Genomic DNA, 27,943 nt, shown 5'->3' with positions numbered 1-27,943 from the left:
TCACCAGCTGAGAGTCAGCAGTAAAGCGTGACCCTTGGGAGGAGAGAGCTCAGGTTTCTGGGAAATGAACCACACAGGGTCTCACAGATGCTTTTCAGCAGCGGACCATCATTGCTGGGGAAATTTGTGCTGAAATTTTGCCCACCATAGCTTACATTTCACCCCGCATGTTGGAAAATATGTGTACAGAGAAAATAACTGTGAAGAGGAAGCTCCTAGGTCTGTATTCTCAGTTTATTTCCAGTAAATGCCGTTTTAATGTCAATGAGGGACCGGGCAACGGGATATCCCGTTTAGCAAAACAAGTCATCCAAGGTCGTCGCAGTTCAACAATCACTGCCTTCATGCCAGAAAGAAATATTTTAGAGCGTACCTGAACTACACCCATACAGGAGTCCAAGAAGATGGTTCCTTTGGGCTCTTTGGAGATCTTCTCATCCTTGTAGAAGTTTAAATTATACGAGCCGTCCCCAAGCTGAGTTAGATGGAAATACCTCCTCTTGAACGACTGAAACAGAAAGAAGAACATTCGACCTTTTAATTATTAGGAAACTAAATGCAATGTTTTGGTCTTTACAATTTCAAGTCCACTACACTCTCTGTGTTATACAGTATAAGATGAGGCTGTCAGTAATTAGAAGTCTGCCAATAAAGAGGCAGTAAATAAAACCTTATTAAAAAAATAAAACAATGGGTGGATGTATTAAGAATAGAGGGACATATACTTCCTGTTGAGATACGATCATCTACATTTGTAGCCGCTTTTAAACAACATTTAAAACCGCATGTTTTTTAGGATGGCATTTCTATAAAGGTCCCAATGTTAAGTGTCTGTATATGTTTATGTTTTTAATCACTTTGTTTTACCACTTTACTACTTGCAGATACCTCACTGTTTATAGTCTCGCTTCATTTAATTGCTTCATCTTATTGTCTTGTGAAGCACTTTGTAACGTCTGTTCTGAAAAGTGCTATATAAATACATTTATTATTAGTATCATTATTATATGTGGTACATATTGTAAAGCCCCTGTACAGCAAATTTCTGATGTGTGATTGTGGGCTATATGAACAAAATGTATTTGACTTTAGGTAAATATTTGTGATGGAAGAAATGACTTAGGACGAGACCTTCTCATGATAATGAGAGAAATAGATCAATTTCACTGCTGACATAGCTGAATCTAAACAAAACGAACCCTTTTATGCATGAATTATTAAATCACAAAGTAATAATATTTCTCAATGTTTGTTTCTGCTTCTAAACAAGTGAAAAATCATGCCTATAAATTTTCTTCCCATATATATTAGTTAGAAGGAGTAACTGATCTCCCCATGGCAGTTGATATCATGCATGAGAGGGTTAAGGAAAGCTGAGTAAGACATGTCAATAATAAGCGATTTTAATAAAATATTAGACTCAAGACTAAAATCTACACATCCTGATAGTATGTTGTTTCCCAACATTTCATACATTTTTTCATCACTCCTACATAACTTGTACACAATATACATATAATAAATTACAGTTTTGGTAATTTGTAAACTAATGTGGCTGCAACCAAAGCTTATTTTCATTATAGATGAATCTCTGACTTATTTTCTCCATTAACAAATTAGCATCTTGTCTATAAAATGTCAGAAAATTGTTAAAAATGACTGTCGCAAGTTCCACGAGCCAAAAGGTGACATCTTCAAATTGACAAAACCTGAAGATATTCAATTTGCTGTCAAAAAACCCAAAGAAAACAAAAAGCAAATGCTGACATTTGAACATCTGGAACCAACAACTGACTTTTTCCCTCTATGACATGTCATTAAAAAACGTGAAAAATACTGGAAAAAATGGAAATATTATTTGACTTTGAAGTGATCTTTTATTTATATGTTTATTATATTTGGTGAATTTTGTTTTAAACCCCACGGTATTAAGACATACAGGATGGATGACAGCTCATGAATGAGTGGAAGATTTCTCCTGCAACAATACCCTGGATTTCCAGGTATCAAAGTCAAGGATCATAAGGAACTTCTTGATCTTAAAGGACGATCACGGACATAAAGGACCCATTATCTACGATACTACAATGTAACCTTGCTTCTTCTCATTTTCTGTTTTACAAGATGTTGAGCATCTCACCTTAACCTATGATCTTCCTGTCTGTTGTTACTGGTTTTGTGCTATTTTTTATTTTTTTATGTAAAAATAAAAACTGGAACCAGCAAATGTTTTGTATTTTAGTTAGTCTACCCTCAAATCCATGTCTTTATTTATGGTATCTTACCTTTTCAACCAATGTTTAGACTGATGGAATAAATGTCCTTAGCAGTTCAAGTAGTCTTTGGTTAGTTTTAGAGTTTTGTAGAGGTAAATGTTATTGTAATACATGCACTTCCTGTTCTCAAGTTTCAGATAGCTTATCAGGGTGTCCCTTTTCACATCTCCATTAAGCTTTGTCTCATGATTTGCACTTGTCTTTTAACTGCTTTTGTGTCAATATACTGAACTATAAAATAAGAATAATTTTTGCTGGACAAGTGACTTGAATACTCCCTCAGAATAGCTGCTGTTTCATTTTCTGTTGATCAAATAATCCATTGTCTAAAGCTTTCACTATTGTCTCACCCTCATGGTGACGCTGATGGCACTGTTCATGTTGCCTTTATACAGCCAGCCATGTTTGGAAATTCCACCCTTCTGTGATCCAAGGGAGGCCGTATCCTGCAGGAGATAACAACACAAGATCAGACAATCATCAAATCTTAAAATCTTGTTTTTTGTATGCTGTAATATATCTACAAATGTACCAACAGAGTGGAATTCACTTATCTTAATGTTAAAAGAAGTTGCAATACTTAAAATACAGCAAATTCTGGAGCATATACATCAATAAACTGTCGTCTGTTTCTAAAAAAAAAAGTCAAAATAAATGTACATATGCAGAGAAAACTCAAAAAAGAGACTCAACATGATTTAATTTGGATATTTTTGCAGTGCATCAGTACACTGTGATATCATATCACCCATTCTGTGAACACACCCTGCCGGAGCCTTGCCTCACTGTGCAGAAAACCTTTGATGTTGTGGTTTGAGACGACACAGAGCAGAACACGATGTAGGTCTGCCTCAGTCCAAACAAGCAGGCAGAGGAACATTAAACAAACTGTGACTGTGAAACCAAATAAACATCTCCATCTTCACAGCAGATCCGTGACACGAGGACCGGATCATCTCGCATTCATATGGCGGGTAGCATGAGATCACATACGACCAAAACCTGTCATCTATGAAAATGATCTGTAAAAATAAACCAATTAGGCGAGTAATGAAGGAAGAGGAGCCGGGCCCTGTCCTGGTTTATATCAGAGCTGCGTGACATTTACAGTTACTTCCCGACTTTGAGAGACTACAGTGAGGAGCTGAACCCTGACAGCTTCACACAGTGAGGAGAGTGAATGGCCTTTCAAGATGTCTTCATCCTGGTCCAGCACCACCACTTCTTCTTCTTCTTCTTCTTCTTCTTCTTCTTCTTCTTCTTCTTCTTCTTCTTCTTCTTCTTCTTCTCCTCTCAGTCGCATAAAGCAAAAGGGGATTTTTTAAAAGTGCTGGCAGGAGTTATGATATTTTCAATGTGCCTTGTAAAGTGATCTGAAAAGCATCTGGAAAGGTTCACTGCCTATGTCTCCTTTTCAATGTCTAGACAACATTCACCAGTCCGCAGAGAGGCAGAAGAATCACAGGGTTCATTCTCTCTGAACTCCTATTTCTAAACTATTTAAAAAATCAGCAAACAAAACAGTTGCACTATTAAACTCCGGTTTGACAAAGAAAGGATAAACCAAATCTCAGTTGCATGTGATCCAAAACACACAATCATGAAAAATAAATGATTTAATGTGGTTATTTTAGAGAATGAGTTCAATTGCTTTTCTTTCTGCACAAGCAACCTCCCTGTTTCAAAAAAAATCTTGTTGTGAAGAGATGGAGGCCAGAGAACGAGGCAAGAGTTGAACGAAGTCCTCCTGCTCCTCCTGTCCTGTCAGAGGTGAGGCTGACTGTGAGGCTGAGCAGGACAGACTCTGACCCCTGACGACCTGCGCACAGCTTTCCTCAATCACAGCTCCAAAACCCCAAAAGCTCCTGTGTGTAAATGGTGTATTCCAGCTACTACTGACGCAAATTTTGTTGCCTATAGGAGGTGCACTTTGACATATAGCGTGAGCACAGTAGGTCAGGATCATCATCATACATCTTGTGAGAGAGCACGACCTTAGAGTGTGTTAGATAACACATCAGCCACAGCTTCTTATCATCTTTAAGGCTCCCATCACATCTGAGTGTCTCTGTCAGGTGACTCATGAGCCTCCTTGTTGTGCACTCCCACAAGCCATTCCAAAGGCAACAAACACTCATTTAATCTGTGCACAAAAACACTCACACCCACTCCGTCATACATAAATTAGAGGAGGATGAAAAAATCCAAATGCTGCTGGAAAATTTCACTACGTAAAAAAAGGAGCTCTTCTGAGACATGGTGTGCCGGTAAAAGTCTTTACGTCTAATTACACTTAATTCTTTCCGTTGAATTCAGCTATTAGATGCAAAAATGCCTTTTATTTCTTTAATAGCTATAACGAAAACAGGAAAGGCAAAACTGATGACTGGAATTAGAAGCATGCAGTCTTTTTTGGGCAAGGTTTCTAATAAAGAGACATGATCCTTGGTTAAAATGCAGTCTAGAAACAATGCAGATACACACTTCAGTACTCTGAGCTATTGATTGGATTAGTTTTGGTAAATTAAGGGATGAAAAGTCTAGACACTGTTAAGAAATAAGACGTAGAGGGCCCTATTTAAACAACCTATAGGGCATGGTCTAAAGTGCATCTGGGGGCGTGTCGCACTCTACTTTTGCTCATTAAACGGGGCATAATCTGGGTGTATTTAGGTTGTATTTAGTCCCTTAATTAATCATAGGTGTGTTTTTGGCATAACATGAATTCAACCAACCAGAGTGTCATCTCCCATTCCCTTAAAAAGCCAAATGCACCTGGTGCACTGCTGTTTGCATGGCCATTCAGCAAATTGGAGAAGCAAGCGTTTTTCTGCTGAGAGTAATGCAGCAATGGCACTAATGTCACTGCAGCAAATATAGTGAGATATTTAAGCAGCAAAATTAAAAACTATAGAGGAAACAGAACTAAAATTTAGCTTCTGAAATAATCAACGAAGTTACACTGCTCCTCCTGCGCAAACAGCTCTGCTCTGATCTCTGCTATGTTGCATTTTACAGAATGTCATTCATATTTTCCCTCTTTAATGATGTTTTATTTCACCCACCTGCAACCCAGCAACGCGTTCCTGTATGTGTAACAAGCAGAGTGTACACACATTGTGAATCCAACTATGTAGGCGCATCTCACCATCTGAATAATGCAGCGTTAAAATAGCAGGAAACTGGGGCGACATCTACCTCAACTGGTAGAGTGTGTGCCCCATATAGGCTGAGTCCTTTGCAGCGGCCTGGGTTTGATTCCAACCTGTGGCCCTCTGCTGCATGTCAGCCCGCCCCTCTCTTTATCCCACCCTTCCTGTCTGTCCTGGCTGTCCTACCAATAATGGCAAAAATTATCTTAAAAAATAGCAGGAAAATACTGTACCATTCTGACTTTGGACCAAGTTTGGTTGGTCAATGGCTCAGTCACTTTCTGCTGCCTCAAAATAACAATGCACAAACAATGCATCTCACCACACCTCATTTTAAGACCCATGGGTGTACAGATGGATGCAAGCTACTTACACAAGGGTGCTGATCGTAAAAATGACAACTGTGTCAGTCTGAAACTAGCAATGACAGATGTGTGTGGTGTGTGCCCTTTGCCAGCTGTATGACAGGGCCCATAGACTCACCTCATCTTTGTCGACATCCTCATCCACTTCAAATACATGGACTGCCAGTTTATCAGGTCTGGACACTTTGCTGTGAAAGAATCAATTCTCATTAAGCAAGCATGTACAGTAACACGATCAGAGAAAACAACAAATAACACCATCAAGTACAAAAAATTATGACAGGTCAAGGTAACTGTGTCCTCTGGTGCTGCACTTAGGTATAATTTTGAGATTCTTTTAGGTTTTACATTTCTTGTTCAAAATTCAATAACTTGATTGTCATTATGCACAAATAAAATAAAATAAGACACAAATGAAGTAAGAGATAATAAATATTCAACGCAAAATATTCAATCTAAGCCATATAAGTACAAAATATAAGCAATATTTAGTATAAAAAATACAATTAATGAGTGTGCAAACATCAGCAGCTGCAGCAAAAGTCCAGTAAAGGCACAGTATGACAGATATGAAGTTAATTATCCATTAAATTGATGCGGAAAATATCTTTTTTTTAGTCCAACATATTTATCTGACACCTTCTGCTACTAGTTGCTTGTTCATACAATGTTATCTTAATTTATCACTTTGGAAAGAGACGTTCTTCTCAATAGACACATTTACATTAGATATTTAGGTGCATTTCACTGCCAGTACTTGAGTTTTTAGCACTTGGCATTTAACAGCGTTTGCTGTCGAGGATATTGACGGCAGATTGAGTTTTGCTTATCTGCTTTTATTTCAGTTCACTCAGTTAATCTTTCTAGCACATGTGGTCTGAGGTGGTGTGACTGAGATGTGAATTTTCCTTCAGTTTTCTTCATTGTCTTTGAATTTGAGTAATTTTGCATATTTGCAGCTGACTCTGGAGAGTCTGAAAAAGGCAACATCACGGCAAATGCAAATTCCAGGAGTGCTGAAAAGCAGCACTTGACTGTTAATGGAAACACACTGAGGTGTATACTGTCTTCCTGCTGGAACATGAAAACGTGCCAAAGGTAAGAATCACTTTTACTGACAACAGTGTGAGGTTTTTAACAGGCGATCCACGTCACAGGGTATTGTTTTAACTTCCCCAGGTTCAGTAAAGTGACAGACCATTTGGCAGCAGCGTCAGTGTGGAGATCATAAGGTCATTGTCAACTCATATTCTAACGTGTTGTCAGTAAAACAGATATTCTTTAGGGAAGAGGCTGGAGCTGATGACACAATCTCCGGACAATGAGGGTGGTTTCCACACAGGCTGCAGCCGGGAATTATCCAGCGCACTGTAAAAAGGAAACTGTCTTTTGTTGCAGGGAAATAAGACTTATTTGCACGCATGCGTTTCCTTGTAATTAAATCACAGCAACATTTTTGTAGAAGCAGGAAACACAAAAGTTACAGTGTGTCTCGGTGACCTGGAAAAAACTGCGTGACTGCGTGTGCACTGTGTCTTTAGTTTAAAACCTCTGGCATCCATATATTACATGTGGTGACTGTTCTTACTTGCCCATCATAAGAATGTCTCCTCACACTTCCACATTACCTCTTTGAATACAGTGTATAACAGTGCTGCAGACTTACTGTGGAAGCTGTCGAAAGTCTCCAGAATAGTCCTCGTATTTGTAGTTGACAACATGCCAGTCAGACTTGTAGGTCTTAATGCACTGAGAAGACAAAGGAAACAAATTAAAGACCACTGTAACATACTGTACAGTCTGTCAGCACTGTGAAACACACCTGAGCAGTACTTTAGAGTTGTGTAAAGGTGTCAGTTTGTGTCAAAATCACTAGTTTGTGTCCTCCAATCAAGCATTTATAGATGTTCACAAAGGCCAAACTTGAACATGAAAAGTCCTTGGAAGAAGTGAGATGCAATTACTGTTTAAATATGGAGACAATGGTACAAACATTCAGACAGTCTTTCTGCACGCAGGTGTAGGCTCAAAAAGGAGCAGATGTCCGAAATCTGCTTACTATCTCACAGCAGGCCAATTGCTGTATGAAGCAGGCAAAATTCTCAGATCTGGGAAGTTTCAGTAAGTTACAGACATTTGCGGAAGCAGGCTTCCCAGTTCAAATGTTGGAAAGTTGTGTGGTGGAGAGTTTCAGACACTGTTCATCCATTAGACTTGAACTTTGGTTGAAGCACATTGACACCTTTAAAAGAGTATACTGCCTACTTAGTGTTGCATTCCTAAAACACGGTCTCACAATGGACAGTTTAAAAAGCTAGAACTGCCATCCCAAAGTTGTATGCTTTCGTGCACCAGTCAAGTTTCTCGTACAGTTTACACCCATGTTTGTGAGGACATGGATGCTTCACACACATTTTCCTACTGGGAGCATGGAAGATTTTTCCAATCAGTACAGTCCCAAGGTGGGCACCCATGATTAGTGTCACCAATTCAGTATCAGACCAAATGATGATGTTAGGTAATGGCCAGAAATGTGTTCTATGTAGAACATTACGATGTCACAGTGACACTGATCTTTGACATTTTGGATATTGTAGGCCATCATCTTTATCATTTTAACCTATTAGACATTTGTGTGAAATTTTGTCATAATTAGCGAATTAATTCTTAGTGTTACGGCCAAAAACATATTTTGTAAGGTCACACTGACCTTGACCTTTGACCACATAATTCTAATCAGTTTATTCTTCTGTCCAAGTGGACATTTGTGCCAAATTTGAAAAAAATTCCCTTAAGCTGTTCTTGAAATGTTGCCTTCACAAGAATGAAATGGATGCAAGGTCATGGCAATTTTGACCTTTGACGCTTGACCACCAAAATCCAATAAGTTTATCCTCGAGTCCAAGTGAATGTTTTTGCCATATTTTGAATTAATTCGCTCATGGTGTTCTTAAGATATCGAATTCATGAGAATAAGCCAAACCAGGTCACAGTCACCTTGACCCTTGACCTATGACCACCAAAAACTAATCAATTCCTCACTGAGTCCAAGTGGACAGTTGTGCCAAATTTAAATAAATTCCCATGAGGTGTTCTTGAGATATCACGTTCACAAGGATGGGACGTACATATGGACAACCTGAAACCAAAACGCCTCCAGCCATTGCTATCTCAGGTGCTGAGGCATAAAAAAAGATCAAACTAGATTTAGCAGAATGGGAGACATCTTTGTTGTTTCTTGTCAAAACCTGGTGCCTATATTGACCACAATGCAACTCGGCTCCAACAGTTCAGTCAGAGATTTGGGTGTGTTACAAGTAGCAGGTAATGTAGCGTAGAACAGAGATAAGATGTTGGCTACAGAGGTCTGGAAAGCTCACTTTTGTTTTTCATTTTCAAACACAAGAAGTTTGTGCTCTAGATAAATGATCAGCGCTCAGTGAATAACCTCCGAAGCTCTATGATAAGCTATTATGGCAAGGTTTAACTATACAGACCAGTGAGCAGTGATAACTAACACGTCTTTGGGGTCATCAGGTGGGAACCTTCTTTCACCGGTGTTTCGTCTAGTTGGTGCCATGACACCTCCAGGAGGCTAGACAGTGATCTCTGGCATCCCAGAGACACTCCCCTAATGCCAGGTCTCACTGCTCCACGCACCGACCCAATAACCTCCTTTACCTTACATTACACATGGCTTTCTCAGCCCAAACAGCACTGCCACCTTCAACAAACCCAGGCTCTGTTTATGCCAGCTCCAGGTAGTGACTGTGCCGATACTACCTTTCGTAGCACATTCACCATACCCTATGTCACATGCTACATATCATAACTCCAATATAAGCTTAAGTTAAAGGAGATAGAGAAGATAAACTCAAGGTAAGATAAACTGGAAGAACATAGGGTTCAATCACAAATCAAATTTGTATGCTACAGAAGAGAGGTATGGCAACTGTAAACAGCTGATTATCATGAACAAACCGAAAACTTGCAAACTCACATGCTCTCAAATTTAGAGACTGGGTGGACTTGAAAACTGCACAGTTTATTTATTAGTGAATCCAGATGTTGTTTCATATTTACTTACAGCTGTTTTTATGAATCATTACAAAGCATATCTACAATACAACGGTTGTTTTGAGCAACAATTAAAGCTTCTATGTAGTGAAATCCTCAAGGAATAAGGAGTGTATGGTCAGTGTTCACACTCCACCTCAGTCTAACCATCCATTAGCACAAACTGGGGAGGGAGTGTATCTCTATCTCCCTGTACTGGGAAAGGAGACATCTGTTCATTGTTAGAGTCAGAGATAGGAGCAGCTCACTGGTATCTATTCTGCAGAAATACGTGACCGTTTACAAGAACTGCGCCGAAATGCAACCTGATCAGGAGGGCGATCGGAAACAGAGAGGCTCCTGCTGGGTTGATCCCCACAGCTGTCCTGGTGATGTCACACAATACACTTGACCGGCAGTTTCAGTATCTTTATGACTTCAGACAAAGCTCCCTGAACGCTAACCTCTGACCTGGAAGGTGAACTGTTGGCAGCCAGTTGGTCTCTGACTTTAGAAGACAGTAAGAGTAGTGTGCCACATGGTAACCCACTGTGATCATTAGAGGAAGAAACATTTTCCCTCTTGTCGCCATAATTCATCACATTTTTTCTGATTTTTTTTCAGTCCAAATGCAAGTAAATTACTAAACAAACACATCTTAGAAGCTGCTGTGTTTTCAAAAAGTTTACAGCTTGTTTAGTCTAAGACAGCAGAGACAGGCAGAATTATAAACCAACACTGACAGACAAAAAACAGAAGTTAGATAAACTTGAAAATTGCAGAAATTAATTGCACTTCATCCCTCCTATGCCCCCTGCCATGAATAGATATAACTGAGAAAACACAGCACAAACAGTCCAGTAATGATCTGTAATGAGCCAAGATACCATTTACGCAACAGTTCAAAGTAAGATGAATGTTCCCTTTAGTGGAAATAAAGAGGTTTCCTGATCAGCCGTGATGCGTGATGTACATTGCTGCTAATATTAGACCACAAATTGAGTAATGACTCACATTAGTGTCACTATTCTGCAGCCATGTGTCTGTGCAGTTAACATGAGAGTGATATATTCCTCTTACTGCTTGTACCAGACGTTGCACTCACGGTCCGGCCACCAAGCTTTTCATGTTCTGCAATTGAATAAACTCTCATATTTGTGCAATCACATGCAGAATATAAAGTGCTTTGTGTTTCTTGTTTGCATTAATACCGACCTGCACAAACTTGACAGTATATTTACCTTTTGTGTCTTTAAAACTTGTTATGTGGGATTACAGCTCCTTAACACTCCCAACATTTCCCTTAAATAACACTTTTTATTTGGCATGATAACAACATTTAAACCTCATCATCTTTATCTACTTGTTCCAGTGCTTTTGTTGAAGCTATGTCAAAGTCACATTCAAGGGAGTTTGCGTAAACAATGCTTTTTATAGCAGGAAAATTGTGCACATTTTCTCTTAAAAGCCATTAAAACTTGTTTTTTTTAAATCTTATTTGAAAAGATCGTGTTGGGTATTATTTCTTAAAAGTTGACACTTGAATTGTTTTACTCATGCATCCTTTATTTCACCAGGAAAATCAAATTAAGATACAAGATTTCTTCTTTCAGGGACTCCTGGTCAAGACAGCAGCATGAGCAGTTTCACATAACAGTTTCACACAGGAGGAAACAGTAAAAGTAGAGAGGCATAACAGCGATTTCCGTAACACATTCCTCCTAAGTCAAAGTTTATGTAAAACTGCAACATGTTCCTTAAGGGACCTATAAAGATAGTCAAAGAAGGGAGCACTTCTAAGGTAATGGTATTTTGAAGTCCATTACAAAAAATACTTTTTAAGGAAAGTAGTTTTACCAACTGAAGCCGGGCTCAGACTGCGTAGTTCAAAAACCGAAACTGATTTTAAAACAGATTTTCCATCACACACACATAAGGAGATACTTCACAGATGTTCTTCTCTCTAATCTCAAGCATGCACACACTACACAACCTGAAAATAACAGCGCATCACACATGAGAGGATATCATCAAGATTATCGTGCCAGAGGGAGCCTGAATGCACCACCTCATGTGATCTCATGGGGAAGCAGATGTAAACAAAACAGAGACTGGTGTGGTGTGTCAATGTGCTGTAATGGTAACTACGCTTAGAGAAAAACAAAAGCAGAGAGCTTAACAAATCTGGATGAGAAAATGGTTTGAGAGATGAGGTCAACACAGGTTATCTATTCTTCAGCGAAAACAGGAGGTGAGATTTTAACTGTCAGTAGTATGCCAGCTAACGTTGGCCTCAAGGGCCAGGATGTTTACCTTTGCTTGGCAGCACCGTCAGCTGCTCCAGACCAATGTAATCATAACCGTAGTCATCCAGATTTTAAATCCTAAATGTCAAACATGTTTGTAATTGCCAGGGCGATGAGCCTGTGAGCAGTTCAAGAGGTTTAAAGGTCCAGTGTGTAAGATTTAGGGCGATTTAGTGGCATCTAGTGGTGAGAACTGCAGATTGCAACCAGCTGAAACTTCTCCTGCTAAGAATTCCTTCAATGTTCATTGTTCAGGAGGTTTTTAATGGAAGCCTAATTATCTGCAGAGGTCTCATCCTCTCCAAAACAAATGGACCCGGAAAATAAAACCAGTAAAAACACTGAATAAATCAGTATCAAGTTACAAATCAGTGTTTCTTCTATGCCATTTGGCTTGTCAAAGATGGTCCGCCAGCCCAGTACCTGCTAATGTGTGCTCACCTTATTGGCATTTAATTTAATTTTATTTATTTGGCTCTAAAACATATCAAAGGAAGGACATTCTTCTAAAAAGCACCTAGTTTACAAATGACTTTTGGCTTGTCTGATTGTAATAACAAAATTAACTTAAACATAGATGGATGGTTTAAATAAAACGTTGGCAAATACCTTTCTCTGCAAGTCATGAAGCTTTCATTCTGACCATTAAACAAAATATGATACTCATCTCCCACACCATCATCATCGCAGAGGTTCCAGATCCTCTAGTTTCTGTCCAGCCCTTTATATCTTCCAGTGACTTTAGGAATCCTGGTGTTATTTGCTCTTCTCCAGTTTAAACTCTTGTTTAATTTGAACATATATATCACATGATGTCATACTTCTGTGCTCACTTTGCCACTCGTATAGAGTGATCTTTTAGCCACTGTAAATGGTTAGTTTGAACTAGATGATGCTGTTACACTCCTGATCCAGATGTTCAGGAGGTCTTTATCATGAGTTGCATTATCCACAGATATCTCCTCATCTCCGAAACAAATGTACCAGTAAAAACACAGTTTCACGTTTATCGTTCACGGCTATCTAGAGCCAGTGTTGGTTTGTCCGTTCTGGGCTACTGTAGACACACAGCAGTGCAACATGGCAGACTCCATGTCTTGTCCATGGAGCAACCACTCCCTATGTAGATACAAACGGCTCATTGTAAGGTACTGAAAACACAACCATTCTTAGTTTCAGGTGATCACACACTAAAGAAAACATACTTGTTATATAATACTCCTTTTCTGCCAGTTTATCCCCTGAATCCTACACACTTAACCTTTGAAAATGGATCTGTAAAGCTCTCACACTACCACATTATCTGGGCTGAACGGAATTCTCCTCTGATTATTGCAAAGGGTGAATCAGGGATGAATCGGCCCACAACTCCTGTAGTCTGAGCCCAACTTTAAAAACTCAACTGTGTGTCATCAGGACTGTGAGGGTGTGGTTTGGTCAAATGTGACTGACATCAGTCTGGTATCCAGATTTTGATAAGAATGTTGCTAAATCCTTATTGGTGCATGTAAATACATGACATCACTTTTTTTTTCCATCTGAGCCCTCCCCACTTCAGACAAAAACACAAGTACAGAAATCTCTGATGTGAACTAACCAGGACTGGCAGAAAATATGAGGTTTATGTAACAACCCCCATTGCTCATATAAGAAGTTGATTAAGACAACATGTTTTCAGGGCCTTTAAATCAGCTTACCTCTTGGACGAACAGACTCTGAGCCTCCCTCTCTGCATTTTCAGGCAATGTAGGGTAGAGAGTTCTCCCTTGCCGCCTCAGAGTTGAAATCTGTAAAAGAAAGACAGAGATGATTTATTCAACAAGAGAAACAGAGCAGGGAAATTATAACAAACATGACAACATTGTAAAAGTGAAAACAAAATGTGGAAGACATTGCTCAAGCTGGACAGTTTGTGGTCTCAGCTGGACTCGGTTGCTCTGGGTGTTCTTTTAAATATTATTCTACGTTTGAGTAAGGACTGATGTGTTTCTGAGGGTTCAAAGGGGCAGTGTGTGAGGGAGGCAGGATGCTTGTCCATACTGTTCAGCCCCAGGAACCACAGACACACCCTAACTCTGGCTCTCTGCCACTGTTGTATAGCCGCACTCTGAGTAATCAGCATCTCAGCACCTCTGATGCCTCATTTCAGCCTTCTCACTAATGACCAACAGGTTCACTGTGCACTGGAGCCAAACAGCAATTTCACAGCGGAACAAAAAAAAATCAAGGCTCTGCTGTTGAAGTAAAAACCTCAGATCATATTTTAACAAGGCTAAGTGTGGACAGCCACGCTAGCTGCTGAAAGGCAAACTTCAGCAAAGCTCAGCAGTAAATCTTACTCTCTATAGAACAACAATAGGTCAGTTTCAGCTGAGTGTGAATGCTGGAGCTCTATCTGGAGCTTTGTGCAACAACATCATCACCCTCAAGTCTTAGCAGGGGGATTAATTTAAAAATAAAGTGCATCTGACCACACGTAATCCCTGCGAGCAAAAGTGAAATATGAGTACAACCATTAAGTGAAGCAGTTCAGCTGACTGAGAGTTGCAAGGAAACAAGTGAATTGTGGCTTTGTGCAACTCGAAGGCTGATCAGCTGTGCGTTCTGTTATCTTTAACAAACACATTTTTATTGAAATGAAAGGCGCTTTGAACAGGATATTTTCCATTTCAAGAGTTTACAGTCCAATTTGCTGCAGAGCTAATCAAAGAAAACCACTTTGACCGCATAGTGTATTAACAAAGAAACACACTGATCAAGCTTTTGTCACATACGGAAGTCAGTCAAATGGATTTTTTATCCTGTAGATACCAATCTAACCAATCCATCAAATTATTTCTTTAAATAAAAAATAAAAAAATTGACAGAAAATGAGTTTCCAGTCTGAAAAAATGTCGACATTGTACATTTCTATGATAAAGCTGAAAGATTGAGACTCTACATTTCAACAACGGTTTGGTGTGGCTTCTGCAGTGATGCGAGCGCCAGACTGTCGTGGTGAAGAGGGAGCTGAGCTGGAGGGCGAAGCTATAGATTTACTGGTCTGTCAACAACCCAACCCTCACCTATGAACAGTACATGAGCTCTGGGTAGTGACCGAAAGAATGAGATCGCATGTTCAAACGGCCGAAATGTGTTTCCTCCGTGGGGTGGCTGGGTTCAGCCTCGGAGATACAGAAAGAAGCTCGGACATCCGGAGGGAGCTCGGAGTAGCTGCTGCTCCTTCATGTCGTGTCGAAAGGGGCCGGTTGAGGTGGTTCGGGCATCTGATCAAGATATTTCCTGGGCGCCTACCGTAAGAGGTGTTCCAAGTGTGTCCCACTGGTAGAAGGCCCTGGAGCAGACCCAGAACATGCTGGAGGGATTACATATCTTATCTGGCCTTGGGGTCCCCCAGGAGGAGCTGGAAAGTGTTGCTGTGGAGGGGGACGTCTGGGGTGCTTTGCTTGGCCTGCAGCCCCGCATAAGCGGATAAAAATGGATGGATGGATGGATGTGGTTAACATGTGGCTAGGTTGGTTTAGGCACAAACACCACTAGGTTATGGTTTGAAAAAAAAAATCACATTTTGGCTGAAACTACCAGCTTCTCGTGGTACTATCCTGGCAGGAAAGACAGATGTCTCGGTAAAGTATGACTCCTTTTTTATGTCTAAAATCCATTGAAACGCACCAACAGGTCGTTCCAAAACACCTGTGGTAGGTACCAAAAAATCCGCTGGAAACACAATAATGACTCGATAAATTAAAGCAGATTTTATGGTTTGACAGTCCCAAATAGCAATGTAGTAGTCTGCAGCTTGGCAGTCACCCACCTAGGTGACACGCCATCCACCATCCCCTTCACCCTCCGATGACATCGTCCGCTCATATACTTGTAATGAGAACTACGTCACTTTAGATACGTTGATATGATACATATCTAACGTGTAAATGTAACATACATGGTTTGCAGCAAAGTACAATGCCAACATTTTCTTCTGGTGACTGGACTGATTTTTTTTTTTTTTTTTGCCGGAGTAATATTTTGTCATTTTAACACACCATGGAGGTGACTGATACAGTATACTAGAAATAAAACAATTAGTAGATTAATTGATCAGTGGAACCACAGAAAATTAATTACTTTTTTGATTTAATAACGGTTTATGTCGTTTTTCGAGCAGGATACCAAATGTTCTCTTGATTCAGCTTCTCAAATGAGAGGATATGCTGCTTCTCTTTGTTGATGCCATTGTAAACTCAATCATTCAAGGTTTTGGACTGTAAAATGAATTTTCACTGTTTTCCGACATTCTATAGACCACATAATTTATCGATTAATCAAGAAAATAATCAGATCGATAATCGGTAATTGCAGTAAACCCAGTTTTAAGTTTAAGATTAAAAAGAACCCTGGAAAACCAGTATCTTATTCAATAATCATCATCACTGCTGTCATGTGTCTTGACATCTGAACTGACACTTTTTGTTTGGGCTAAAATGCTTCTTTTGAATGACCTTGTATTTGATTGAGTGGTGGTTGTGTCAGCTTCAACAAATCCCACACCGAGCTCATATTTGTGAACCTGAAGTCCCCCCTTCCTCTGTGCCAGCCAGGTTTCCTGCACGGGAGATGATAATCTTTACAATCCAAGCTGCAGAAATAAACAGGCATGGAGGTAAGAGGGAGCCAGGAAGAGGGCCACAGGAAGCATTTAATTGGGCCACAAGTCACCAGGGAGAACCATGGGACCCTAATGGAGCCCTAATTTAGCAAGAGATGTAGCCGAACCTGAACCAAGTGTGCCTCCTGACATCACCACCTCAGCACTGGTCTCATATTGCCTAAGTTCAAACTGATATTAAAGGTAAACAGGTGATATTCTACATTTTTGTTATTGTCAGCAAATCCTATTAAATGACCAAAGTCAACAATTAGGAGATCACCATTGTCAGTGTGATTCATCTTCTGGGGACCATGAACATCTGTACAGAATTACATGGCAATTAATCCGATAACTGTTGAGATATTTCAGTGTAGACCAAAGTGGTGGATCATCCATAGAGCCATGCTGCTAGCGATGCTAGACCTGTCATGACTACTTTTGAATGACAATATATTGTCCCAGAAATAAGCTCACTGTGATAGATGAAATTATTAGCATTTCAAAACCATTTTATGCCACTGATATAATAGTAAAATAATAGCATAATAATGCAAGTACACCCTTTCAAAGAGCAATGACAACATGTTTTCCGTACGTAAATTGCCTAACGTTACGTTAAAACCAGAATTACCATCAGTTGTATGCCTCTGCGCATATTTGATATGTCTCTTATTTTTATATTTACATCGATGTCTGTGAAAAGATGGATTCTTCACACACATTGTCCCCCAGCAGCACAGATGATCTATAAACTTAGCACAGTTTCAAGGTGAACACCCAAGATTAGTGTCACCAATACTCAGTATCTGACCAAATGTCTCCCCTTCTGTTTCTGAGATATGACGCTGAGTAATAGCCAGAAAAGTGTTTTTATAGAACATTGCCATGTCATAGTGAAGTTTGGATACAAAATGTCATCACTTCATCATTTTATCCTTTAAGATATTTGTGTGAAGTTTTGTCATACATAGCATAAGAATTTTCAAGTTATGGACAAAAAAAGTTTTGTGAGGTCACAGAGACCTTGACCTTTGACCACCAAATTGTAACCAGTTTATTTTTCAGTCCAAGTTTGAAGAAAGAATTTTTGAGGTATTACATTCACAAGAATGGGACAGACAAATGTACATACGTGCAGATGTATGGACAACCCGAAAACATAACACCTCCGGCTACAGCTATCACCAGCGGAGGCATAAAAACATTGCCTTTTGGTTTGGCACTGTGCACAAGCTTTTGTCTCCTGACTGACGGTCTGGTTTTGTTTGACGCATTCACCTCCCCTCCTGCCTGCCCTACTCGTACTTTTTTGATCTGAGACCACATCAGTTGCTCTCAGTGTCAGGTTTTGCCACAGATGGGTTTACAGTGGAGTTAGTTGAAAGCTTGGTGCGTCTCATGACGATACTACAGCGACAACGACAACGACGGTGACTTTTAATCCTCAAGAATATTAACTGGAATTGGAATTTGAACAAAATATTTAAATATACTAAATAAAAACACAAATAATAATTGTGTGTGTGTGTGTGTGTGTGTGTGTGTGTGTGTATGTAGTTTTTTTTTTGGTTCATTCAGCTCAGGCACTGTAACAAAAAGTTTAGGAGCTGCATCCAAGTCTTATAATAAACAGGAAAACCCTGCTGTTTATTCTGGGATAATGTTTGCTAAAATGCTAGTGACATTCCAATGTAAACAAACATATGTAAACACAAGGGCAATGTTGTAAAATAAATGGACACGACCTCGATAAGTTTTGCAGACTATATCGACTATAAGTGGATAATGTACTTATTGTGACAGGCCTGACTGTCGCTAATAAAAGTAAGACTATACTTTTATGTGACCCCCCTTTTAAAAATGTACATCCACAGTATGAAGAAATGGATCAAATGCAACAGACGGAGAGTTGGCAAGTCTTAAGAATAAATAACACATTGATTTTAGTGTTTATATGGGATCTGTTGACAATAACCAACATATAGAACATCATCAGCCTCATTCTTTAAATACCTGGAAACTGTAAAGTGGTTGAAGTTAAGGAAAAAGAATAATGTCCTGATCTGTGGGCTTTGCGGCAGAGATGGGACTAGACCAGAAGGAATGAAGGGCCTCCTCCTGGTAATCCTCAACAAATTTTGCACAGAGAGACCTGCACGGACCTGGCTTGTGCCAACAGCTTCCAGATCAACACCAGATGGAGATCATATAAACACTGGCTCACAAAAGACCAGCACCAACCAGCACATGACTTCTGATGTGCCAGTGGGGATAAGATAAGGTAGAGACTTGATAGTGGCTCCTATTCAGGGGGAACAGCCAAAAACAGGATTTATACAGAAGTAACAACACAGACAGAGGAGCTCTGTCTGCCTGTTCTGGCCTTGATTCACCACAAACTAACACTGTATACTTAATACTGTCTATGAAGCACACTGGCTGCAGCTCCTTTTACCAAACACTGAAAGGGCCTTGACACAGACGCTGATTAAAACCTTGCTTGAGTCTGGAGAGGTCAAAACAGATGTTCGGTTCAATCACAGGGTCTGTGGTGTTTTTTTTCCCCCTCAGTCAGGATCACCTGTCAGCCCCTGACAACGCACTGTTTGTGTGTAAAGCTGGTATGTTATGTTCACAGCAGCAGGCTGAAGGAGCACGATACAAGAGAAGTCAAGGCTGCGCCGCTGTCACCCAGCACCCAGCTGCCAGATCTCTGTGAACTGTAACAACCAGTGGCTTTATAAAGCACCGAACCCAAAGTTAGAAACACTTTTTCACTTTAATTCTGTTCCACACAGCCATCTGCAGGACTGCTGCAACTGGATTTGCCTCTTAGCAAAGATGACCGAGGACAGCAAATATTGAAAGGTTCAAAACAGGCATTTCGTTTTAATATACATCGATAAATAGCTGTTTGGTTCATACAGACATCACATTTACAATAACAGTTTGTGCCAAGTCTATCACAAGACCATCCCATACTGTAGATCACATACTTGACTGTAAGATGCATCTGGAAAATCCTGTTTTATCAAAAATGTTGAACTGAAAAGCCTAACTGATCTCACACGTTTATCCATATGATGCATTCAAGTGTTATCATGAAAACAAAGCTTTTTTAATTATTTATTTATATTAACAATAGTTTTGCCTAGCCATTACCTTTATTTGATAGGACAGCTTATGTGTGAAAGGGAGAGAGAAGGAATGACATGCAGCAAAGAGCAATAGGCTAGCATCTAACCTGAGTCGCTGCGGCAAGGACAAAGCCTTAGTATATGGGCTGCCTGCTCTACCAAGTGAGCTGCTGAGTGCCCCAAAACAAAGCTTTTCTTGGAGGCTAGCAACTAAGGAAATAACATTATCAACTATTTGCTCAGAATCAAAGCATGATGGTGGTACTGGCGTCCAAAGAAACACATTTTTCTTCTGACTTTCTTAAAAACAAGTGCAAATTCACAAAAGCTGCAACCAGACAGGCATGTCTTTTCACATTCACACACACACACACACACACACACAACTTCACAAACACTTGTCACTAGTACAATGATGCCTCCCTTTGACAACTGTCATGAGTGATGAAAGGGGAGGTGGCAAAATGGTGCGTGTGTACGTGTATTTCTGTCTCTATGTGTGGGTGTGTGTTTCTACAAGTTTGGTCTTGTTATGTGAATTCATTGAAAAGTTATGCAACTTTTTGTCATAGGCCACTCACACTGTCACCCTCCCTTTTTAATACCACACACACACACACACACACTTGACCTCAATGCCAAATTTTTGCCTTCTAGGGCAAAAAGTGTTGCCGCTACAGGGTGGGAACATTTCTGTGGACTGACCAATCGACAGAGCGAGCTGTAGAGCTGCTGGTCACAGCTCAAAATCCTCTAATGTGAGAGGGTTGCAGCATTTTGTGTACACGTGCTGGGAATTTTACTCCTACTAGAGCTGTGGTGGAGGTTTATGGACAATTCTGACTATCCTCAGTGTCTTACATTAGAAATCAATATACATCTCCTCCATCAATATGACTTCGACATGGAAAACTGCCCCAGGTTTATAGATGAAGGTGCAAGTGGGCATCAAGACATCACTCTTATTTATACTGTCTAATGTGGGCATTCAGCTGTAACAATAAAAGACAATAAAATTTCCACTGGACCGTGAGACAGAGCGTCAGGGTCATATTTGAGGATATACTGCACATCTCTTCGCCGCTGTTAGTTAGAAACATCTTTCAAACAAGTCTCACTTCCTGAAGTACCAGCACTGTGCCAGATTTCCATTTCAGATTTTCCATCGTCCTCGTGGAAAGTGTGAGGGAGTGTACGTCCTGTACAACGTGGCTGGAGATAACACTTGCTCTGTCACAACATTGGAGACAGAATGAGCCAATTAAACACATGGCCCCTGACCCCTGTCTCTCTCGCTACAGCGTGGAAGGATGTAAACAAAAAGAAAATCTCTGTGAACGACCCCACCCTGTATTCAATGCAGTGGACACGCCCGGGCCGGAGGAAAAGACCGCTGAAACCAAACAAACACAGCAAAGAAAATATGCAACTTTCAGCAAGTGGGTGGGTAAATAATGATGTTGGACTGATAACAATAAGTGGTGTGACGTTGTATGGTTATTTAAAAATCCAGAACTTTTTAATGACTTGCACAATAAGCAGTCTGTGACATTACCATTATTTATTGGGTGTTTTTCACCCAGAGTGCGTCACTTTCCACAGCAATAACATGAGTTGTCCCACTGGAAATCAAAGCCCAAACTCTGGCAGTGTTATCGCCAGTCTTTAAGCTACATACCATCACTAACTTTACATCACTTCCAAAGTTAAAATGGTACTCCTCACCAATATAATCCAAGCGAAAATACCCAGAGACACATTCAGAGTAAGGTTTTTGTGGCAGTTTTTGAGTGTGGATGTGATGTGCATGCATGAAACAGGTGTGAAACTCACCTCAAAGTCCTCATGGGGGAACTGCAGCATGTCTCTGAGGACATCACTGAGGATTTGTGTCTTCCTCTGCACCAGCACATTTTCATAGTCAAGTGGCTCGATCACCTTCGGCTTTACCTGAAGAACACAGATAGAGCACTCTTTTACAGGGACATTTGATGCAAGTTGATGCAAGATGCAAAGACACAAGAGGAAATATACATGGCACATGTCTTTTTTTGTTGTTGTTGAAACAGCATCCAACAACGACAACCAGTCAGACACAAACCAGGATGATGCTGTTAATGGTTGCTGATGCTGATGCCGAACACTGTCAAGCACCAAGCACCACTCACTTCCTCAACAAAGTTTCATCAGAGCTTCATCAGGGAAAAGTCACCGAATGACGGTGAAACTGGAGTTGATGTTTGGCACATATCTCATTTCAAGAAAAATACTAATACCCTGCAAGCGGTTTGTGAGCTGACATCACTAAAATATAAACTAAGACCACATTTTGCTATTAAAGGTTATACTTAAATATTTGTGGTATGTTAATGGAAAATGAAAAATACATACAATGAGAGCAGAAAAGAAGACGTGAATATATGGCAGTGCTCTGCTGTCAACCTGTATCTATACACTACACGTGTATGAATAGCAGAGTGCACACTTAGGAAGAATTTTATCTCTGTACGTGTTAAATACTGTATACTACAGTCAGGTGACCTGACCGACTAAGCACCAAGTCCAAGTCATAAGGCCCATTCACGCTGCCTCTTCAAGGTGGGAATGTAGTGCCATTACCTATCCTTGCCGTTCTGTATAAAAGGTACAGTCGCCAAGTGGGGGGGGCAGAGTTGTCTTGCCTTCAGCAGCGGAGGTAGAAACAGTGCTGAATTGACATCTGTATAAAAGGAACAGCCAGCAGGATGGGATGGGTGGGAAGTTCTGACGACATGCGTTTGCGACTGACTGCCAGGAGATTAAAAAGCAATTAGCAGCTAACTAAAAAAAGAACAGCAGCCAAAAATGTCTGCAAACTGGGGTGACAATGAGGTCCAGGAGTTCTTTATCCGCCAAGGTGAAGATGCCATAAAACAGGGATGGTGAAAGATTCTTATAGCCATGTTATGCCATTGTTTTGTTTAAAAAGCAATGCCAACGCATATGCTATATGTCACACCTAGAGGCTGATGCTGTTACACGTCCCGTCGTCATGCCTACTTTGCTTCCAGGACACCAGCATACTAACTAAAATCATACACCTATAGCAACCTATAGCGTGATCTCTGTGGAGAAAGGGCCATACACTGTACAAAGACAGACGGCATGACTGATCCCAAAAACTGAAGCCAAAACCTTGAGATCGCTGTCTAACCCTGCCCCTTTCCTGTTGGATGTGGGATGGAAATGGGAAAAACTGAAAAATTAAAGTACAAGTCAAATTATTTTTTTGATGGTTTCTGTCATTTAAGGTAGTTGTTATGATGTATGTTCATTTTTCTGATTTTAACTAGTTATTTCATGCAATAAAAATGGCGTGTGACGTCATGGCTGACAGTTGTGAATTACTTAAAATTGGGTTGCGCAGGTGTAAGGGGTGGGACCTCAATACTACAGCTCCACCCCTTGATCACTACTGCGCTGACTCTGGCTTCAAATGTCACCAGCCCAAGATGGCAGTGCTTATATCTGGTTTATTTGGCTTCATTTTTGTACAGTGGCAGAAATCCATAGTCTGAGCTTACAGAGTTTCCAAGGCAAATCCAACACATTAAGCAAATACTATAACTGTGCACAGTAGCAGAGATTGTGTTGCACATTGACAGGCCTCTACAGCACAGTGAGCTTGATTGATCTAGCTGCACTGTCACACTGGGCTTTACCAACACGTGCTATCTGTTGGATTCACTGGGATAAGTCCATCAGAGCTCCATCTGTCCAGAGCAAATGCATCCGCCTAGTAGTGGGAAGGTCTGGATGAGCTTATCCCTCCGTGAGAGCAAACATGCATGACATGTATGTCAAGGAAACAGTCACACTCCACTTCAATAAGAGGCACACATAACACAATTATCCTCTACATTGTAAAACAAACCTCCATCATCCTCTTTTATCTTTTTATCGTATTTGAGAAGAATCAGAAGTCAGTTTGCAAATGATGCGTTGCTTTGTAACTGACTCTCAAGAACAAATGTGACCATGCTATCAGAGGATGATTATGGATTTATGGTGCATCATGTCACAGTGTGCATACTGTTAAAGTATTGACCCGCTAAACTCCAGTGGCCGAGCCTGGAGAGAGCTTATGCACCACTGCAAAGACAGTAGCCATTAGATGGAAAGTCAGCTGTCAACACTTCCAGTTGATGGGACAGGAGGATAAATCTCACAGCCAGGGAAATGGCAGAGTGCAAAATGAATAGTGACACATAGCCAGATTTCAGTGCTGAACGACAGCGCAGCCCACATGTTGCCTCCACATCTGGGAGTGATAATACTAGTATGATCTCAGAGGGAGAGTCATGCATATTGACCTGCTAAAATATATGTTGCTAGCAACCTTTGCTAATAACAGAACAGCTCACACTGAGGACAGAGGGGGCAGGACCTTGTTTCTGTTTCAAGGACAAGGAGGGGATAGCAGGCCAGAGATGGTGCCACTGTGTCTGCCAGCTGAAGCAGGGCTGTGACATTATCAGTCAAACATTTATTCATAGCTTTGTCTGAACATAACACAAATGTAGATACAATTAAATACAGTCACACTTCAACGAGCTGCTTTTTCTACAGAAATAGATAAATGTAGAGCAGACATTCAAATCAACATGGCAGGATGGTCAGAGTGGCGGCCATTTTTATGTGTACTGGTGAAATTACAAAATGTGACCAGGTTGTGGCTTGATTGTAATACATAGATATGCGAAACTCTCAGGAGCTGTTCTAAATTATTCTCGCTGTTTTATGGAATGACCATGCTGTAGCACAAAAATCACTAGGTTAGGGTTCGGGACAGATAATGGTTTAGGTTAAAATGAGCAACTCAAACACAGAACATGAAATCTTGGGGGTGTTTTCATGAATCTGGGGTCATGATCTAGACATGACCCTGTGGCGATTTCCCCCCCCAAGTAAGGTGAAGGCATGACCCACCCTACTCGGCCTTACTCTGCCTCTGATTAGCTTGCTCTGACATCCTTACCCTAACCCTGACCAGTCTCATCTCACTTCTCATGATTAAACCTAACCAATCCAACCAACAAAGGCTATGAGTACTAGCCAATCAGAGTTCAGTTCAACAACTTTATTTTTTCCCAGAAGGGCAATTCAGTTTTACAATCTACCCAGACCCTACACAAACTCACAGGCAGAAACAAGATTCAGTCAACAGGGGTAATATGCCAGGCAGACAAATAAATGGGCAAAGGATACACACTGGCATTTCGTGTGGTCCCATGCATGGCCAGGCAAAGAATAATAATTGGCATACTTCAATAAATGAATTAGTAAATGTAAATTCAAAGGCACAGGGAGAGTAGGTCGGGCTATGCCTCTACTATCCTAGGAAAAAAGCTGGTGACCCTGTGACTGCTTCGAGATGAGGAGGCAACCTCTGGTGCTAAGAATGGAAGTGCCAAAAACTGCAGTTCTTTGAATGGCCACTTGAGGCTGGCACCAGTTTGGTCTCTATTGCTAATTTCAACATTCAGGACAACTGCAGGTGGTGAAATGTTTTTATAACTCACCCATTTACCTTTTATTAAGGCTTTAAATTATGCACAATTGAGGGCGGGCCACTTTGAGTGACAGGCTGTCTGCCGATAGTGTTCTTGGCTTCTCAGTCAGATCCACCCCTTGTTCTTTCACAAGTCCACCCTCTCGCCCAAATATAGTCACTTGGCTGACATGCTGAATTTTTGAGTCCTGCTACAACACAACGTTGTAGTGAACAAATATGAGGCAGAAAGTAGCAGCAATCCACTTTATAATTCATATTACCTGAAGACATGATTCACTTTAAATGTAACAAGATGTACCCCTCACTATAACCTTAAGCGCCAAAAAACACTTCAAAGCTAGCTTAATGCTAACCTAGCATTTTCTTCTGGGCCTCCACTCCCAGACCAAGTAGCAAAGAGGGCTAATTGTGGACTGATGTGTAGGGGTTGTGGGTGAGTTATGTAGCTGGTGGGCAGGTCTCATAGCCTGCAACAGCTAAGTAGGTATAGCTGCAGCTGGAGCAGCTAACATCCATTAAAAAAAGACTTGTGGCAAATTGCAGACTCACTAAAGTGGTGTTTTGCAGGAATGACGCAGTGGAGCAGTACAAAGCATGGAAAGTCGTTTTTTTGTGTGCACTATCTCTGAAGCAGAATTGAGGATTGCTGGATTTAATCATTTTATATTCCCATTGGTAAGTCATCAAATTCTATTCATTAGTATCTGGAACTAGTGGGTGTAGCACACTTTACGGCCCTTCTGATGTGTGTTGTCACCATAACAACTAACACCATTTTACTTTGAACTACTTGTAGTCAAATAACCACTGTAAACTGTTCAATGTCCGTTCTACCCTCATTATATTCCTGTTTTTTCCTCTCTACCATGAGAGAGAAGAAGCTGTTGCTCACCTGTCTACACGCAGGACAGGTAAGTCAGGAAGGAATTAAAGATGCCTGAGTGATAAGATGCCCTTGTTTGTGTCTGTGTCTTGCTTGAATCAACCTAAAATCTCTATACACAGTGAAAGCTTAAGAACACCATGTACACACAAAACACTGACAGTGAAATGCAGGTAGACAAACCAGGCAAATTAACAAACACCTGAGAGGGTCAGAGGTGAGAAGAGTCACTTCACCAAAACAGTCTTTCACTGTCCAAATACCCACTGAAGCCAAAAACACCCGCTATCAAAATATGACTGATATTTAAAGTAGCTGCTAAAAGATTTGACCCCATTGGTGCCCTCGTCTCACCAGTGATGATCCCTGACCCCACTCTGCTGACTGGTGTTTCACTCCAAACCCCTCTGGGCTCTTCAACATTGCTTTGTCAGTGGTCAGTGAAGGTGGTCAACCACATAGTACACTCAGCACTGAGTAAGAACATGAACATGCATAAGCAAGAGTTGTGTCATTCCCTCTCATGCTCTTTTGAAAACACTTTCTGACTTTATGTCTTACAGACTGAAAATAAAACGCTCCATAAACCATTCTGAATACAGTATAAAAATAAAAAAGGACCAGAACAATGCACGCTGTATGTTTTACATCTGTGTAATTAAGTCAGCAAACACGCAGTCATCCCTGGAAAGCCCATAAAGCGGAGACGTATGAAGCCATCTCTTCCACTCCCTCTACACAGTGATCTAGCAGCTGTTAAGCTGCAGCACCCACTCCTCCCATCACTGCACCCTCTCACAGTAGTGAACAATGGTGCTGTGTAGTGCCTCTCCGCTAACTGATACATGCTACCGTCTACTTCACACGGCTCTAGAGATCCATCCACTGGACACCTTCAACGCACGGCAGGAAATTATCGCCGTCGTCGGGGTTGACTTTTGAGCCAAATAAAATGTTTTACAAGCCAATGTCATCTTGAAGAATAAACTGGAGGAAACAGTGCGCTGCTGCCCTCCAGGTGGTTAAGTGCTGGTAAAGTTCAACATTCCTCCCTGCTACGTGCTAACCTTGCATATTTTGAATGTGGGTTGGCAACATTGTGTTTAATGAAAGAGATGACAAGAGTGAAGCAGCGCAGACGCTCACATGACACCTGCCTCTGGACTTTATGACTGTGGTTAACCTTTGGAGCGCTGCACACTGTAAGATGTACTCTGACAAGCCAAAAAATACTTTTTTAACACATTAAGTTTCACATCTTTATATATAAGCTCTTGTGAATGACTTACCACCACCTGTGGCACCGCATCTACCTCAGTCTCAGCTGCGGCCAAGCTCTTGTACTGCTGAGGACTCTCAATGACCAGCTCCTTCTTCGGAGCTTTACTAGCCCTGCCTTGCATTGTCAACAGCTGTGGTAAGAGCTATATTCCAAAGAGAAGCGGACAGCCAGCATATCCAAAGGAGAAAAATCCTAGTGCTGGAAAAAAAAGTTTGGGAAGTTTGTATTTCTCCTGACAGACTCGAGCTCACACCCTCCCTCCTCAGCCTGCTCTGTGTGTCTGA

The 27,943-nt window shown here is 40.8% G+C and overlaps 1 protein-coding gene across 1 annotated transcript; it reads right to left on the bottom strand.

Annotated features, from left to right (window-relative positions):
- Positions 1 to 27,943, bottom strand: LOC126393492 (dedicator of cytokinesis protein 9-like). Its single transcript, XM_050049678.1, has 8 exons — positions 27,667 to 27,943; positions 21,774 to 21,890; positions 13,853 to 13,942; positions 7,460 to 7,542; positions 5,912 to 5,981; positions 2,627 to 2,722; positions 374 to 508; positions 1 to 57 (listed from the first exon to the last, which is right to left on the bottom strand). Exons 1-8 carry the CDS (start codon positions 27,778 to 27,780, stop codon positions 1 to 3), a joined length of 762 nt encoding a protein of 253 aa, XP_049905635.1. The 5' UTR covers positions 27,781 to 27,943.

The sequence above is a fragment of the Epinephelus moara genome, chromosome 7 (genome assembly GCF_006386435.1).
Source record: "Epinephelus moara isolate mb chromosome 7, YSFRI_EMoa_1.0, whole genome shotgun sequence".
Classification (NCBI taxonomy): domain Eukaryota; kingdom Metazoa; phylum Chordata; class Actinopteri; order Perciformes; family Serranidae; genus Epinephelus; species Epinephelus moara.
Note: the sequence above shows the minus strand (reverse complement) of the source record. Positions and strands in the feature narration are given on the sequence as shown.